The sequence below is a fragment of the Vanellus vanellus genome (assembly GCF_965231255.1).
Source record: "Vanellus vanellus genome assembly, chromosome: 12".
Taxonomy (NCBI): Eukaryota; Metazoa; Chordata; class Aves; order Charadriiformes; family Charadriidae; genus Vanellus; species Vanellus vanellus.
Window position 1 is genome coordinate 12,212,579 of NC_138917.1, and position 18,584 is coordinate 12,231,162.

General features: G+C 50.1%; 1 protein-coding gene across 1 annotated transcript; it reads left to right on the forward strand.

Moving 5' to 3' along the window:
- The first annotated feature begins 3,606 nt into the window (after positions 1-3,606).
- On the forward strand, positions 3,607-11,260 carry TAT (tyrosine aminotransferase). Its single transcript, XM_082489293.1, has 11 exons — positions 3,607-3,849; positions 3,986-4,090; positions 4,753-4,820; positions 5,181-5,339; positions 5,518-5,656; positions 6,139-6,191; positions 6,568-6,720; positions 7,625-7,753; positions 8,184-8,267; positions 9,706-9,804; positions 10,580-11,260. Exons 1-11 carry the CDS (start codon positions 3,615-3,617, stop codon positions 10,721-10,723), a joined length of 1,368 nt encoding a protein of 455 aa, XP_082345419.1. The 5' UTR covers positions 3,607-3,614; the 3' UTR covers positions 10,724-11,260.
- Positions 11,261-18,584: the final 7,324 nt, after the last annotated feature.

An 18,584-nucleotide genomic window follows, 5' to 3' on the forward strand; every position in this document is an offset into this window, starting at 1 on the left:
ATTTGTAGAATATGAAGTGCTGAGCTATGTGTGTGTGCTCGTGTTTCAGCCCTCGGAGGCTCTGTGCGCCACAAGGTGGTGGGGGGTGCAGACCCCATGTCAGAGCATCCAGAGAAGGACTGGAGTCATGCAGAGAGAGGAGAGAGGCATAGTAATAGCAGGAGAAACCCACTGACCCCGTTGAACACCACTGTCCTCCCCCTGCTTCTGGCCAGGTTCTCAGCCTTATGTAACTGAGTCTACCTATTTCTCCAGAGCCACATTTTTTCCCCTCTTGGCAGCAGGCTTCCACCATGCCCTCCCCTGAACCCCACTGCTGTGTGCAGTATTACAGGTAGAGCTCCGGTTGCGTCAGACTCGGGGTGGTTGCTAGGCAGAACACATCGTCCTTGAGGCCTCCCAATGCCAACATTTCAGCCCCTGGCGGGGCTGCAGCATGGCAAGAAATGGGGCCAGCTGGGGGAAGTGAGAAAATAACCCATAGGTGCTTGGAGAGGGCCTGCATGAACTTCTGAACGTTGCTCATGTCAGGCTTCAGTAAAAAGAAGAGAGAAAATAGCCTGGAACTGCGCAGCTCTCAGCAGAAGAGAGTCCAAGCAGCTTCAATACAAGACGCTTCTGTGAAGTGTTTTTGAAAGGTACCATTCCTTGTCTGAAGCCCCCAGGGGATTGCTGCTGTGGGATGCTTGCCAGCCAGTCTGGGGCTGGGGACCCTGGCTGCACCCCGCCATCTCCCAACCTGCCTCCAGCCCCAAGTCCCTGACCCCCACTGTGGCCTTAGCAGTGCCCACTGCAGCACTGTGGTCAACTGTGGTCGTGACTCCTGACCAGCGTCACCCCAGCCCCAACGCTGAGGGAAGGGGCTGCTGCTGGCACCTGGGGATGTGCAGCCTTATTGCTGGTGGTGTGGTGAGCATGGGTTGAGCGAAAGGGGTCCTTCCTCCTCCTGTGCAGGAGTGGGTGTAAACAGGCAAAAATCACAGTGATGGCTGGCCTCTGCAATGACGGTGTCAGCAGTCTGTTTGCAGGAAGATTAGCAGGACCCCTCTCATCCTTTTGATCTCTGGCCATTTGCTGCCAAGGCAGTAAGGGAAGACTTGGAGCAGCCCTTCGAAGGCAGGGAGGGTGCAGATGCCTCTTATTTACCCCAGGCCTGCAGGAGGCAAGGGACAGGAGGGCACAGATTTCACATCACTTAGCGAAAAAGGGCCTTCTGGGAATGGTGTCATCTGTGCTTTGCGGTACCATCAGAGAGGGAAGAATTGCATCATTTTTATTAGCTGCCAAAATTATGAGTTTGCTTGGGCCTTGCAACAACAAAAAAAAAAAAAAGAAAAAGAAAAAAAAAACCCGAACCCACGGCAACTTGAGCTTCCTTTAACCCTTCAGGTCCTGGTGCCTCCAAGACACTGGCTAGGGAAGTGCCTGCCTCTCTTCAGCCTATGGAGGAAGATGTCTCCTGGTTGTAATGATGCCACAAACTATCCTTTCTCAGCTGGTGCGTTGGGAGCCTAGAGCCTTGGAGGTCAGGACAGACTGACACTTTCTGCACAATTTGGGGTCAATCAATCCACTCTTAGTGCATTACAAGGTGTTAGGGCTGGAATACCTGGACTCTGTGCAGATTTTCTCCCCGCAGTCTTTGAGGAGTGAGGGAAGTGGTGCAACAGGGTGGCAGCCCAGGGCCTCCAGGAAGTCAAGCGATGACCCTCTGTAGGCTGCCCCCAGAAGGGGTTAATGTGCAGGCATGTTCCAGGTGTTTGAAGTGACCACAGTTGCAATGGGGAGGAGAGGGCGGTTTTTGGGTGGGAAGAGCACCACCAGGGTCCCCACCCTCTCTGTGAGCCAATGGCAAAACGATTCAGTCCCAACGCCCAGTTTTGGGGCTTATTTCATGGGCAAGAATTCGCAGGAATTTCCTCTCACGGGGATTTGTCCTGGATGAAAAGTACGGACTCAACCCCCAAGCTTGTTGGTGTCTCCCTCTCTGTGCTGTAGAAGGTAAAGTACTATGCTCTGGTACGTTGCTTCTTTCAGGGGGAGAAGGAGGGAGATCTTCCCTGGCTGCCTACATTGAAGGCATCCATTGTGCCTGTGTCTGCAACTCCCCTTTGCATGAGAACCATGCTGCAGGGTGGTGTGAAGACTCTGCTGGGATAGACTCTGCACCGTGCATTTGGGACTCAGCCCTGCTGTTGGACTGAGATATACGGCTCATTTCTCTGTTTAGTTTTCTGCAGCCCTGCTGCATGTTTCTTCAGCTGCCTTTCTTCTGGTAGAAAGGAGACTCAGCAGGTATTAGCAGCAGAGAAGCTGAAGTCTTGCTTTGTGGCCCTGTTAGATCAGCCTGAGTTGCTATAAACAGGCTAATGAGGCACTGCGGGCAGAGTAACTGTGGCAGCGTGGGGCATCTCTAGGTGCAAACTTCACTGAAGCAGTGAGAAATTCGTTCACGTGGCCAATCCTGCCTGAAGCTGGCAGCACTACAGCCCCTCCAGCTCCATCTCTGCAGCAAGGAAGGGGTAGCTGTGTTGTGAGTGTCTGTGAGCATGGGGCTAAGGAACTACCATCAGGAAAGGGCTACTGTTCACTGAATTGCTGTTTATGGCAGAATTACAAAATAGTGTGCCAGTATCAGCAAGAATGGGCTGAGTGGCTCAGGAGGTCTCTGCCTACCCTGTGCCTTGTCCCTAACCTTCTGCAGGTGGAAAGCCCCGAGTCAGCAGCAGTTCATAAGTAAGGCTTTTGCGGGCTGGGTCTGGCTTGTACTCTGGGTATACATGCTGGGGTGGGGAAGTCACCTTCTGTGCATTTTAGGGCCTAGAAGGCAGCTGTTCCTCTGCTGTGCCTTGCTTGTTACCCAGCCTCGGGCAGGACTACAGGCCCTTTGCTTGGGGCAGTGCCACCCGCCTGATTGCCCTCTTGGCCGTACAGGTCTTGCTCCATTTTCTAAGCACTGGTTTTGATCTAGGGTCTCTGGGCTGGGCTGTTTTTCCCTGTTGCTCTGCTGACAGAGGCAAATGTCCGTAACTTATACCCTGCCACATCCCAGCGCACCCCGATAACATTGAACCAGAACCACCTTTTTGGCATCTGAGATTTGATTTAAACAGTACTGCATTTCTGTCTACAGACTGGAGGGACGTTCTGGATGTGAACACATATTGTGGGCTGATCCTTGTGGTTGCAGCTTGAGGTGTGCAAGTTGATAGCTCGGGGGGGAAGGAAGAGGGTGACCTGGCCCTTCTGTCAGTGGAACATTGAATCTGCAGTCAAGCAGTGACTACAACATGCTGCTAATTCTTGGCCACTGGCTTTAGCGGTACCTGCTCCTCCTCAGCACAGCAAGTCCATGCCAGGCAGTGGTGCAGCTAGCACAGAGAGGTGCCTTTACCTTTCCCACTGCGTTGTGCTCTCACTTATGTGTGGAGTTTCACTTCATCCTGGCCCTGAATACAGCCCTGCTTGCTGCTGCTGACTGAGTGGTCCACAGGCAGTAGGTAGGGTCTACAGCTTTCAGAGAGTCATAGACTGTGTCCCTAAATGGGCAGATCCCTTTTGTGGCATGCGTTAATTAAGCCCAGGAAATCCACTTCACACTGACAGCTCTCAGGATGGATTCGTACCTGATCCAAGTGAATGGCCATGGAGATCATGCCCCTATGCTGGATGTTCATCTCAAGACCAATGGGAACAGCATATCGCTGGGGAAGGTGAAGGGCAGGAAGCCAAGATGGGCTGTCAGGGCTTCTGAAATGTCAAAGAAGACCTTCAATCCTGTCCGAGCCATCGTAGACAGCATGAAGGTGGAGCCTAACCCAAAGAAAGCTATGATCTCCTTGTCCTTAGGTGAGCATAGTGTTGTGGTTGAATCCTCTGGGCAAGGGGTCAACTGAGTGGCTGGCACTGCAGGGCACTGAAGCACAAAGCTCTGTGCCTGTCACAGATCAGTAAGAACTTTACTATTTTTTCAATCTTCGAAAAGGAGACCCGACGGTCTTTGGAAACCTTCCCACAAATGATGAGGTCACACGGGCTGTGAAGGAGGTTTTGGACTCAGGACGTTACAATGGTTATGCTCCATCTGTTGGTAAGTTGAGAAAGCTCTTCCTGTGAGAGTAAGATGAAGGCATGTGCCAGCAGGTATATGGAGCCCATGGCTGTCTTTCCAGTAGTGCCCTGCAGCTGCCCTCACTAATAGTCCCATGAGAACACAAGCATGTGTATCCCCCAGATGCCCCCGAGTGCCCTTCCCTGCATGATCTGTTCGAGGCCCAGAGCCTCCTGCAGCAGCTGTTTGCTCCCCCAGCCATTAGAGCAGGGAGGGTTTCAGGCACCCAGAAGGGCTCAGGACTGTGTCTCCCTGCCATGGGTTGCAGGCAAGTTCCTTTCTCATCTGCCTTGACCAGGAGTCCCCTTGGGCTCCCTGACCTCACAGACAACATGAGCCTTGTTTGCAGTTAGTACAAAAAGCATGCAGAGAGCATAGATCACGCCTGCCTCACAGCACACTCCACGTGGTGACAGGGAGGGCTGCCCCTGGGTCATCACTGAGCAGTGAAGGCCATGTTCACTGCTCTTTGCCTGCCTGGCCCAGCCTCGGGGCTGCATGGTGCTTGGCCTGAGGCAGGACAGTCTGCCACCTTGGGATGGTGTCCCCTGTCTGGGTGGCAGCTGTGAGCCTTGTACTGGCAGGAAAAAGGAAATGATCTGTAAAAACCTCCCTTCCATGTTTGGCTTCTCTTTCCCTAGGCTACCAGTCCTGCCGGGAAGCCGTGGCCGCATACTACAACTGCCCAGAGGCACCACTGGAGGCCCAGGTACTGGTGCCCAGCTGGGGCACTCCCGTGGTGTGCAGGCAGGGCGCTGCTGCTCATGCCTTGACCATACGGCATGGGGACCCTGCCCAGCCGTGGGACTGAAGGCTAACCCATGGCCTTGCCCCACAGCCACCTCCTGCTGCTCTCATGCCCTGTCCTGAGCCTTTTTCCTCCACCCTCCTCCAGAGGAGGCTGAGCTTTCCAGCTGTTGGAGGTTTCCAGCTTTTAGTCAGGCTCTGGACTTGTCTTTTTGGCTGAGAAGCTCTTACCTGGCAGAGCCTGGGCATTATGTCACTCCCATGTGGCTGGGGCACTTCAGAGTGGCTGTGCTTCCCGCTGACTCCTGTGTGCTCTTTGCAGGACGTCATCTTAACAAGTGGCTGCAGCCAGGCCATAGAGCTTGCCTTGGCAGTGCTGGCCAACCCAGGCCAGAACATCCTGGTGCCACGGCCCGGTTTCTCCCTCTACAAGACTCTGGCATTGTCTATGGGGATTGAGGTCAAACTCTACAATCTCCTGGTAAGTGGTGGCAGGACTGGAAGGGGCAGCCCTGACGTTCCTGCCTCTCTGAAATACCCTGGCCTTGTCTGGGAAGTGGGTGAAGATGACCTGAGCAATCCTGGGCACTGTCACACCTCATCCTGTGTGGCAAGTCCAGTTCCTCAGCTGTTACTTCCCCTTCTCTTCACTTCACTAGCCAGAGAAGGGCTGGGAAATTGATTTGGAGCACTTGGAGTCTCTGGTGGATGAGAAGACAGCTTGCCTCATTGTGAACAACCCATCCAACCCCTGTGGCTCTGTGTTCAGCAAGAGCCACCTCCAGAAGATCCTGGCAGGTGAGCCAGTCTAGTGTCTGCCCACATTGCCCGTGCCTCAATCACTGCAGCACCGTGGGCCAGGGCTTTGCTTCTCTCCTCGTGCCTCAGGAAGCAGGGCTTGCTCAGTGTGAAGGTGTTGCCTTACCTGGGCAAGAACATGCAAAGCGTGTGTCTTGCTCTTCCTCAAACTCTCTGTGTGGCATGGACCGCTTGTTTCTCCGCTCTGGCTCTGCAGAGGGAGAGTGTTCACAGGGAGCCCTGGCCTGTCAGTGGGAGGGCTGTGCTGCCTGCCACCACAGGTGAGAGCAGAACTAGGCTCAGCCAGGGCAGGGATCTCCAGTGCTTGAGCTCTCCAAATGAACAGTCTGTAGGAGGAAGATAGGGACCCTCTGCCCTGGGACAGAGCTTCCCTCAGAGCCCCACCAAGCCCTGCAGCAAAGGGCCGGTCTGCTCCCGTGGAGGATGCAGGGTGGCTGGGCTGATTTCCCTCTCTCCCACAGTGGCATCAAGACAGTGCGTGCCCATCCTTGCTGACGAGATCTATGGAGACATGGTGAGTGTCAGTTGCAGTCCTTTGCATCCCCATGCTGCCTGTCCTTTCTGATACACTGTCCAGTTTGCCATGGCAGCCAGGTCTCCAGAGGTGAGCGACAGCTCCACTCCTCTGCACTGTGGCTGGGTCCATGCCTGGAGCTCCCAGTCTTCTGGTGTGCAGTCCTGGGGACACCTCTCACGTCCAGCTCCTTTCCTCTTCCCAAACGGCTCACTTTCATGGGAACACACTTACCATGTTCATACCCTGAAGCTGGGAGCTTTCACCATCCATTTCCCATCACTTCCCTGCCTCCCTTCTTGTTGTGCCTCATGCACAGCCCCACAGCTCTCACAATAAGAGGTGGAGACAGCCCTAACACAGCCTCCTGTCACAGGTGTTTGCTGACTGCAAGTATGAACCCATTGCAACCCTCAGCACCAATGTGCCAATCTTGTCCTGTGGTGGCTTGGCAAAGCGGTGGCTAGTCCCTGGCTGGCGGATGGGCTGGATCCTAATTCATGACAGGAGAGACATCTTTGGTAATGAGGTGAGAACTGCTGAGTGTCACTGTCACGGCAACAGACCTGCAGTGGCTTCAGTATGTGGATCACCAGGGCTTTGACTGATACAGGCATGTACTGCTTTTTTGCTCTCACATGGGTGTCACCCAATTGCTTACATGCTTTTCTGCACCTATAGGCTTTTCGTGTCCCTTCCTTACTCCATCTGCTTCCATACATGGCCTTCTACCCACATATACACTGTAACACACTTGTCTCTGCTGCTCCTTCCCATATGCCTTGTCCTTTTTGTGTGCTTCTAATTCTTTCTCTTCTCAGATAGCTCCAGTGTGCACTGAAGGTATTGCATGGCTTATCCAGCATGTGGAGTCCATGTGTGGTCTCTATATGCTTTTATATGGTTTCTCTTAAAAGTAAGTACAAAGCAGTACAGTGCTTTATCTGGCCATTTGTTTAGCCATGTTACAAAAACAACCATCTACTGCAGTGACCTTTCCACCTAGAAGGCATTCTGCAGAGGAAGAAGACAGGACCAACTGAGTGAGCAGAAGAGCTAATGTTGTTTGTCCCTACCTGACTTTGAAAGTGTAGATTGTGGGCCTAAACCTAAGGGAAATGCAAAGCGGTATTTGGGACAGCTCTGGCTTTATTTGTATTAGCTATATTCCAGTGTGGTTTGAGTCAGATTGGGAAGCTCCAAAGGTTGTCTCTGTTGACATTACATTACAATCTGCAACTGAAGAACAGAGAATGACACTGTAAATAGTCTGCAAATACGTGGCATATAGTCAACAGAATGTTCTTTAGTACTCTCCATGCTCACTGAGAAGGGGGGAGGACAGCTGTAGAAATACAGAGTAGGCCTTGGAGCTGTCCCTTTCCTTCAGGGAAGCACAGTCTGAGCCACAAATATCACCGTATTTTTTTCAGATCAGGGATGGCCTTTTAAGACTGAGTCAAAGGATCCTAGGACCCTGTACAATTGTCCAAGGAGCACTGGAACGTATCTTGCACCGAACACCCCCTGAGTTCTACCACAACACCCTCAGCATCCTCAAGGTAAACAGGCTGTAACGGGTCAGCACAGTTTGTTCATGGATTGTTTGGAGGGAGACCTATCTCTCTAGCTCATCATCCCTGCTTCAAGGTGCAGTTCTGCCTGTGTCTAGGAGAGCCCAACAAATCCAATTCCAGCAGGAGACATGGCAACTGGGACAGAAATATTTGCTTTGATAAGTTTCAGGCAGCCCAGACCTGGAGCTGGAGCTGGTGACCCAGGGGATGGGATGTTTGGCACTGATTTGCTGAGCTCAGCTCAGTCATACCCGCTGTCCTCAAGGCCATGATCACCCATGCTGTTTGCATTTGTTGTCCCCTTATTTGCAGTGGGCAAACCTGTTCATAGTTCTGGTCCAGAGCTTGGCTACCATTTGCTGAGCTGCTTCCTGGAATTTCTCCTGTTTTGAAATTTCTCCTTTCTGCTTTTCAGTCCAATGCTGACCTTTGTTATGCTGCCTTATCAGCTATCCCTGGCCTCCAGCCTGTCCGTCCCGCCGGAGCCATGTACCTCATGGTAAGCGAGAAGTGACGTGCCATGTCCAAATCATCAACACTCACACTAGGTCTCCTTGCCAGTGCTTGTCAATGGTTTCAGAATGGTGCTTGGCACCAGGTCTCCATTACCACGCATTTTCACATTGCCCTGTGTGATGGATGCATCCCTTGGTCACTTTAGAAGGCCAGGATAGGTTGTGCACTTCTCACATAGCAGAGGCTTGTCCATTTCACCCACTGGCTCCTGCACAGAACTCAATGACTTGAACTTTAGGAGACAATGTTTTACCTGGCTGTGAAGCCTGCTGGTAATGAGAAGTCCCTACACCACAAGTCAGATTATCATACCTCCTGTTGAAGATGTAGCCTGCTTCCTACTAGCATGTCTGTCTTCTGCCTGTGCTGTTGCCTATTTTACTGCCTTTTTCCATACCTGGTTTTTTGGAACTTTTTATGATGTGGTGAAATTTCCTTTTTCATCTCAACAAGTGCAATTGAGACATTTAAGTCTTTTAATTTCTTTGTGTGCATCTCAGTGTCTCCAGTTTTTCATCAGCTTTTAAAAATGTGATATTGCAGTATTCTCCAGTTCTGGGTCCAGTCTCACTCGTGTTCTATAGATAAGTCTTTATCAGTTGACCCTGCTTCCAACCTTACCCTGAGTTACACAGGTCATTCTGCTTATGCTCTTTGTGTAGAGGCACGGCTTTAAGATTCTTTCACACCTATTGTATTTCTGCAGTATCTGAATATTTATATCAAATAAAATAATCTGGTGAAACTTTTCTTCTACTAGCTCTTTCCAAACTTCTGCATGCAAATTATCTCTCAGCTGGTTTGTTTAAGTATATTTTCACAAGATGTTTAACATAATCTTTGGTTATAAATAAATGGCCAGGATATGTCCTTATGTGATAAAGGGACAGCCTCCTTCTTTCCAAACACAGAACAGAAATACTTATTGAATATTTCAGCATTTCCATGTCATTTTACCAATTGTATCATCCTACAAGGATTTTTTTTTTTTAATGATATTCTAGACCTTGCATCTTTTTTTTTTTTAAACAAAAACATTAGTCTTTTTCTTACCATATGGATTTCTTGCATGACAGAATTATTAACACATATTGACTAGCATTTTCTCCCAAGCTCTCTTTCAATATCCTATTTATTCCTTTTCACTTCTAATTGGTTACTATATGTTTGCCATCAGATTTTTTACTAAAGTTTTCCTAAACTCAAATTCCATCTTTAGGCAGTTAGTGAGTACTTCTTAAAGAATCCCTAATTTTTATTTATATGTTTGTTTCTTACATTCCAGTCAGCCCAAATCATGAGCAAAAATTGAGGGCAGACAGCTGCACTTGGCTGGGAAATTGTTGGCCCATGTGGGTAAGCAGGGACACTGCAGATAGTTTTGGTGCCCTTGGTTGCCACATTATATCCCTCTGCTGCAGGTTGAGATTGAGATGGAGCATTTTCCTGAGTTTGAAAATGATGTGGAGTTCACCGAGCGACTCATCTCGGAGCAGTCTGTGTTCTGCTTGCCAGCCACGGTAAGCCTAACACTGAGAGCCCCAGGAGCTGTGGGCCAAAGCTTGGGGAAAGAAGCAACAGGGGTTTGCAGCCCTGAGCTCTGGGGACAGGTTGGGAGCTGTGTGTGAAGTGTCCATCATGTGTAATGGTGTGTATGTGCTGGCTGTTAGCTCCACGTGCAGTGTGTAGGGATGAGGACTGTCAGTCTCTGACTCACTAGCAGCCCTCAGTCAGGCTCCCAGGATCTTCCCAGCTCCAGGCTTGCTCTGTATTTCTCAGGTTGGCAGAGCTGTATCCCTGAACCCTATGTACCACCACACCACCTTGCTGAAGCCGCTCCCTCAGAGGCCCAGGACTGCTACCACCCGTGTTCCTTCCTTTGCCCTGTTTCCAGTTCCCCGCTCTGTAGAGTCTGTCTGGGACAGACTACAGGCTGAGAACATCTGTGCCCACCTCCTTCCACCTCCAGCACTGAATACGGATGGAGCCCTGGATACTGTCCAGCTCTCTCCTTCCCTAGCTCCTTCCAGCCCATTCCCTAGGTCCTGCGTAGTCCGTACAGTGTCCTTTGGCCAGTCACCCTCACAGCATCATGCCTACACAAATGGAGATGGGACATTTGCTTGGAACCAAAAAAAAACAGTCTAAGGGAGCAAGACCCCAGCCCTGCGGTCCTCCAGCCTGCCCTACACCAGCCATTTTCACTCACTGACAGGGCACATCGCCCCAGGGCAGAGCTCTGAAACTACACCCCTACCCCAGGTAATCTGACAGCTTCATCCTTTCTCATTTCAGTGCTTTGAGTACCCAAACTTCTTCCGTGTGGTGATCACCGTGCCCGAGGAGATGATCTTGGAGGCCTGCAGCCGCATTCAGGAGTTCTGTGAGATGCACTACCAGGGTGCTGAGGGAGCCCAGGATCTGGAGTGTGACAAGTAGCCACAGCTGGCCTCCTGCCCCTGCCAGGCTAGACCTTGTGTGAGGCAGCAGCCAGGCAGGCAGGGCTGCTTCCAGCCAGCCCCACGTCCCCCTGCCTGCAAGCAGCCGCTGTCCTGCTGCTTCACTTTTTGTGCTCCACAGACCCCTCAGCACTATGGGAAGAAGCAGCCACTTCCCTCTCCTCCTCCTCCTCCTCCTCCACTGCAGCTTGCACACCCTCTGGCATCCCATACCTGTGGTCTCCATATACTCTGCATTTGCACCCTGTGTTGGTCTGTGCTGCCCACGGAGCAGCTGCAGGCAGGGGCACATGGCTGCTCCTGTGCCCGGCCCCATGTTGCCAGTAGCTCCTGTGCTGGCTGCGCTTCCCCTTGGGGACAGGAGAAGGCCACAGTTTTGGAGGACAAGAGAAAAGTACCCACCTATCCCTTACTTGTGTTACCTTAGGAGGCCAGAGCTCTTTATACCGAGCCCTTTGTGTGACAAAGGGAGTAAGTTATTGTGACTTTTTTTATTAATAAACATTCTGACATGCCAGTCTCTGCACTGTGCTCCTGTTGCGCCAGCTCTGGCTTGGCCACTGTGTGGATCACCCTCGCTCAGCCCATGGTGCTGCGGTGCCCCAGACCTGCTCTGCCTTGCAGCTGGCAGTCCAGGGCCTGCCCTGTCACCATCAGGGACAGGGTGAGAGTACCTCAGACCCTCCAAGGCACCCACCAGCCCCTGAGGGTGGATTGGGCTCTGCAAACCTGGCACAGACCAGAGCTGGCCACTTCTGCCCTGCTGCTGCCAGAGGCTTACTGTGGCAGCCTGGCTCCTTCCCCACAGAACAGCCCTGTCTGCGCCCCCCCGTTGGCCCTCACAGCCCCTTCCCGCCCCCAACAGAGCGTTGGGTGATGGTGCCCGATGGTGTGGTGAGGCACTGCCCCCTGGAGCGGAGCCAGCCATGCCAGGTGCTGGTGCCTAAGCGTTCAAGGCCAGGGCAACATGCAACAAGGGATGTTTGTGACACACCAGCAGTGCCAGAGTTAATCATTGCTGAATACATCAGCTCCATAGAGTAATAAGGATCTGGGAGCTCGGTGTCTGTTCAATCCATGGAAATGGGAGGAGTGCCTGTGCAATCTATAGGAGGTAACAGCTATCATAGAATCATAGAATCAGTGAGGTTGGAAGGGACCTTTAAGATCATCAAGTCCAACCATTAACCTACCCTGATAAAAACACCACCACTCCTAAACCATGTCCCTAAGCAACTCATCTACCCTTTTCTTAAACACCTCCAGGGATGGTGAATCCACCACCTCTCTGGGCAGCTTATTCCAATGTTTAATAACCCTTTCAGTGAAAAAATGCTTCCTAACATCTAATCTAAACCTGCCCTGACATAACTTGAACCCATTTCCTCTTGTCCTATCACTTGTCGCCAGGGAGAAGAGGTCAGCTCCCATCTCTCTAAAACCTCCTTTCAGGTAGTTGTAGAGGGTGATAAGGTCTCCCCTCAGCCTCCTCTTCTCCAGGCTAAACAACCCCAGATCCCTCAGTCGTTCCTCATAAGGTTTGTCCTCCAGACCCTTCACCAGCTTTGTAGCCCTTCTCTGGACACGCTCCAACACCTCAATGTCCTTCTTGTAGTGAGGGGCCCAAAACCGAACACAGTACTCGAGGTGAGGCCTCACCAGTGCCGAGTACAGGGGGATGATTACTTCCCTGGTCCGGCTCACCACACTATTCCTGATGCAGGCCAGGATGGTGTTGGCCTTCTTGGCTGCCTGGGCACACTGCTGGCTCATGCTCAGCCGGTTGTCCACCAACACCCCCAGGTCCTTTTCTGCCAGGCAGCTTTCGAGCCACTCCGCCCCCAGTCTGTAGCGCTGCATGGGGTTGTTGTGACCCAAGTGCAGGACCCGACACTTGGCCTTGTTGAACCTCATACCATTGGCCTCAGCCCATCTGTCCAGCCTGTCCAGATCCCTCTGCAGAGCCAATCTACCCTCAAGCAGATCAACACGCCCCCCCAGTTTAGTGTCGTCTGCGAACTTACTGAGGGTGCACTCGATCCCCTCATCCAGATCGTTGATAAAGATATTAAAGAGAACGGGCCCCAGCACCGATCCCTGGGGGACACCACTCGTCACTGGACACCAACTGGATTTAACTCCATTTACCACCACAGATCACCTCTTCTAGCAAGCTGCTCCAGGAGCCATCTCTGAAACCGGCAGAGGGGCAACTTGAAGAGTGCCTCGCGTCATCACCTACAGCTCTGTTCACCTGTCGTCCTGCAGAATTGGGACCCACGGGTCAACGCTGCCTCCCCAGTGACAGAAGTGAGCTAGCTCTAGGCTACACACTGCAAGACCTCCTGCCACATTCTGTAGACATGTCTCATTGCCTGTCCAGGACAAAGTCTGGGTACTAGTACTCCATTAGAGGGGAGGTATCTATAAGAAAGATAGCAGTGTATGAGAAGCTCAGCAACACATCAGCTGATTGTCCCTGCTACATGCCTTCCCTTCGAAGAAAGTAATCCCAGAACAAAAAGAAAGAGAGAAGCTGGGGCTGTGGGAGAATGGTAGATGGCTTCAGAGATTTCACGCCATTGGACCTCCAAATAGAGTCAAATAACCTGAGCTGCTTGAGACCACCTGAGCTTTTAGAGAAAGCTGCTCTTTTCAGACTGCTCTCCCTTCATGGACACCTTTCCTTTCAGAGTTGCCCCAGAGGTGTCTGTTAACATGCAAATATTCTGCAATGATTAACACTTTTCTATTTCTTGTTAGCCCAGCAGCATTTGGCCAGGGATGCTGAGAAAGCCAGAGACATAGGTCAATGTATATATCTCATAAAAATAAAGATATTTAGATTTCTCAAGTCCACATCCTCTATTAACATCTGCAAATATAACACTGCCTTTTGACCACACCTAGGTTTTCCCTGCTGCAATAGCAGAGTAGCATTAAACCACAAACCTGTTAGTATCATTTTTCAGGCATTATACTCACAGATGCTTTGCGTCACAGAGTGGGTGTGCCCTAGAGCACCCTGCCAGCCACACAAACTAGCCCAAGCTGGTGTTTGGAGGTGCTTTGTGCCAAAGAAAGCCCCTTCAATACTGAGACCAAGGAAGAAGCCAGGACACAGATCTGGAGCTGCTCTTCCTCAGATGCTCCAAGGTCTGCAGTGCTCTGGTAGAACTCCCTCAGCGCCTTTATGGTGGATCCACAGCCATCCTCCCTGCCTTAGCTGGGGAGCACGAGCTGCAGATCCTGGAGCAGGCTTGCAATGTGCTTCTGCTCTTCTCTGCACTGTCTGGGCTGGCCAAGTTTAGGAGGAGGGTGACCTACCCCAGATATGGGGACCTAGGCAGTGAGGCAACCGCATGCCTAGTGCTTTCCTTGGGAAGGAAGGAACTTCCCAGCTCGTGGGCAAATGAAGGTGAAATGTGCAAGTCCTCTGCTTCCAAAGGGGCTGGCAGCGGGGCCCAACCCAGCAGGGCAGACTGTGGCACTGGAGGCAGGTTGGGGCAAATCACAGCTGCCAGCCATGAGGCCATCAGCTCCCCCAGGTGTCTCAGGAACCCGGATGCAGCTGAGCCCCTGGCCATGGCCTCACCCACTCTCTCTTCCAGCAGCCCTCACTGCCCCCAGTGGGGCTGCAGTCTGGAACAGGGTCCTCCTGCCATGGGGCTGTGGCCCTTGGCCATCAGAGCCTGTCTGAACCGGCCTGCTCTCCACCACCACGTAGCCGTTCTGTACACCTGCAGTGGGAAGATGTGGTCTGCCCTGAGCTGGACCCAGGACGGTTGCAGGTGGGCAGTCTGGGGATGACTGGGCGAACCAGGGCCCAGCCTGCCAGGGAGCTCAGGTGAGGCTCCAGCGTCGTGTGGGAGTGGGAGGAGGATCCCAGGGGAAAGTGTCCATGCAAAGCTTCTTTGTACAGCAGGGCTGGCACATAACCTCATTTTGCCAGGCTGTGCAGGCCTGTCAGAGGCTAGATGAGCTGACCTGCTGGGGTGGTGTTTTCCGTGAGGGCTGGAGAAAGGAAATACTTGGTGCATGGCAAAGGGAGGCACTGGTAGGTTTCCATAAGGAGGAGAAGTGGCCAGGGAGACACTGGATGTGAGAGGAGGAGGCAGCAGTGGGCTGGGAGACAATACCTTCTTGAGGTGACTGGGAGGAATTGTGCAAAGCAGACTGTGGAGGGTAGAGGAGCTCTGAAGGAGAAGAAAGGCTCAGCATGGGCAAAGTCTTGCTATTGCCAGGACAGCCATGAAAGTCACAGCCTGAGCAGGATTCCAGTCACTGGAAGACACCTAAAAGCTGGCTCGCTAGGCTTAACAACTGGTCAGAACAAGGTTGGGGTTATATCTTCTATATTGGCCTTCAGCCTGGGATCCCAGCACTGGGGAAGGCTCCCGAGAGGCAAAAGCCCTGCATTTTCCTCATGGTTTGATGTCTGGCATGGGCACTTTCACGGTGCTGGGAACCCAGACCTCTACTAGCCCTTTGCTTTGTCATGTATTGTCTTCTGTTAGCTTATTTGACTTGGGTCAGTGTTCCCTGAAGCCTTGCCAGAACAAACAGGTGCTGTCAATAGGTCTGAATGACTTATTTCCTGGATGCCTGACAGAAGCCGTTGGTGCTAGCATAGGGTCTTCTGCACTCTAGTGCATTGTGTGGACTATGCATGCTTCAGCTCTGCTTATTGCTGTTGTTCCTCTCAACCCTAAGCTAGTTGTTCTACTTCAAGCTTCAGTCCATGTGCTGATTTCTGGTTTTAGGCTGCCTATGTATGTAAAAAAGGCAGAAGCTGACCAGTGAAATGAATTCAAAAGCTGAATAATTTTTTTTTTCTTACTGTATTTCTCTTTTCTGTGACGTGTTGGTAAAGTATAATGTGGCTTCATTCTTGGAGCCTTATTTACATAAGCTTCTTTCTCTCCTGTTTTCCCATTCCCTCACCACTTGAGATATTAGAGTGCTATAGTACAATGAAGCCAATGAATGAGTGTTGCCATTGCATTATTTAGTAAGACATGAGAACATGGTACAGTGAGGTGCTTCCTGGGTTATGGATCCCTGCTTCCTGCTGTTGAACAGACAGCTCTAGGGCCGAGCTGTCTTACTCGTCCAGCCATGGTAGAATACCTTGTTATGTCATTCTGTAAGAAAATGAAAAGGCAGATAAAGGAAAATAAAATCAGTTAGTAGATGGGTTGGGAGTAAGGAGAAAAGAGTAATATTAACTCAAGTAATGGAAAGGTAGGTGAAACTGGAGACCAGTCAGGAAATGGAATAATGTAAGACAGATATGGCCAAGATATTTGTTTACTAATGCAAGGAATCTGCAGTAAAATGGAGGAACTACAGCTCTTGATACTGGTTGTAGAGGGGGGGAAACTTACAAACTGCCAGAGATTGGCCTTCATCAATGGAACATACGTATTCAAGGACATGCAATGTTCACGGAGGGTAGAAACACAGGTGACAGTCATGTAACAAGTAAGAAATGATGGGGGTAAAAAACACAGTTGCTTGTCTGAAAATCTCTTTGTAGAGAACTTAGAAGAAAGCATGATGGAAGGTCTTATTGGCCCTGTGTGACTACAAACACAGATCTCCATTGTATTAGAATAATAAATACAGTGAAGGACTGTGATTATGGAGGACTTTCAGCTTTTCAGGTAGAGACTGGAAAACAAACATCACTACTAATAATAAGAATCAAGCGTTCTTGATGTGAGAGGGAGTTTTGTTCAGTGAATTAGTGAGCTAATAAGAAGTGACACTACTTTAAAATTGTTTTGGCAAGCAGTCATCATCTTGTAGAATAGAGTAATGGAAAATAACCTCCAATCACGAATACAAACTGGATCAGTTTAAATTATGTTGTCTAGGTTTTCATGTTTAACTCTGTAGTCTGGAACAAGGGGAATAGTTGTTTGCAATGGTGATTTCATGGTACTTGCCAATGACTTACGATCTACCTAAGTGTCTCCTGCTGGTCCAAACTATTTGCTTTCTTTTCTTTCTACAGAACTAGGGCAAAATCATTCCGTTAAAAATGATGCTCTGTTGCCTGGAGGTTGAACATGTTTCATTATGACTTTGCTGCTGCCTACCACGTATCCCTCTCTAGTTTCTGATGGCTGCATTTATAGCTCATTTTTCTGCACTGCATACTGGAGTCCCCAAGTCTGTGTACGTGTTTTGCAGTGTTTTGTTCCTTTCCCAAATTGCTCAGCTGTCCTTCTCTTTGGATGCATTTCTCTAAGGCAAATCCATTTCAGTCAAGTCTTGCTAGTGCCATCTGAAATCACAAAGTCATAGAGTAATTTTGGTTGAAAGGGACGTCTGGGGCTTTGTGGTCCAACCACCTATTTACAACAGGATCGATTAGAGCAGGGGCCTTGTCCACCTGAGTTTTAATATCTCCAAGAATAGAGATCCTACAGCCTGCCTGGTCTCCTGTTCCAGGGTTTGACACCCCCCCCAGTTGTGAAAAATTTTCTTCTTATATTGAGTCTCTCATTCTGTGCCTGTGCAGCTCAGAGAAATGTCCGGCTCCAGCCCCTCTGCACCCCCCCATTAGTCAGTCTCAACCAGCAATAACGCCTTCCTTTTGTCTTCTCTTCTCCCAGCTAAACAGATCCCACCTCCTCAGCCTTTCCTTGTGTACCTTGTGTGCCTACCCCTGACCAGTTTTGTGGCAGCTTCTGAGCTCACTCCACTAAACCAATGTCTGTCTTTTACTGGACCGAGTATTCCAGATGCAGACCCCCCTGTGAGAGGGGAAGGCAACCCTCTGTTGTCTGCAAACTTGTCAAGAGTGCACTCTGTCCTATTGCCTGTGTCATTGAGAAAGACATTAAAAAGTATGTGCACAAAGATCTCTTTAATTTGGAAAGCTGTACCATCTCCAGAGTGATATATAAATGCTATCTTTAACAGAGGCATTAATTACCATTTCTGCTGCTTGTTTTTTTGTGAAAATGATTATATTTTTATCTTTCTGCCACTTCATTATGTGCAGGGACGCTCAGGAAATTCTCATTTGCTTTGATATTCCAGGGTTCGCTGTTTGGTTTTGGTTTGTTTTTTTTTTTTTTTTTTTTCTCTCCTGTCCCACAGTGAAAGTGGAAAAAATAGTTTATTTGCCTGAAGAATATTTTTAACCTATTGGTATGCATAATTCCAGGTTTTGTTTCCATACATGTAAAGATTTTCATGTGGAAATTCAGTTACCCAGTTTATCCATAACACGTTTTACAAATTTGCTGTCTAGCTATTGGCTTTACGTGTTAATCACGCTCTCTTCTTTGCTGTTGGTCTTACCAGTCTCTCTGCTCCAGAGCATTTGCTGAATGACAATAGAAAAGTTCCTTGCTTGTAAAGGTAACTTGGCTCTTTTCTACAAGATCTCTTGGCAGACTTACTGTGACTGCAAGCAGAGTGGGAGAGGGAGGGAGTCAGCAACCATCCTTACTCTTGCCTACACCAACTTTGGGTCCTCCTGTGCCAATTCAGAGAAGTCTGTTTATCTTGAACTGCTTCTAAATCAAAATACAACTTAAAAACTTATCTCAAACACAAGGGAAAGGCCATAGCAACATGACTGCAGGAGCACACCTGCCTGCCATTGGAGAGATGTCTCATATAGGACATTTGTCATTTGTCTTATCTTTCCTTGCTCTGGAAGCCACATGGGGCAAGTTCTGCTCTGGCTCAGGAGGAACTTGCTCTGACTGGAATTTAGCATAGACATTGCACCTCTGCTCCTATGCATTCTGGTGCTTGCCTGACTGCTACATTTCCTTTCCATCATCTATGAATGATAATTCCCAAAGCAACCAGAGTGA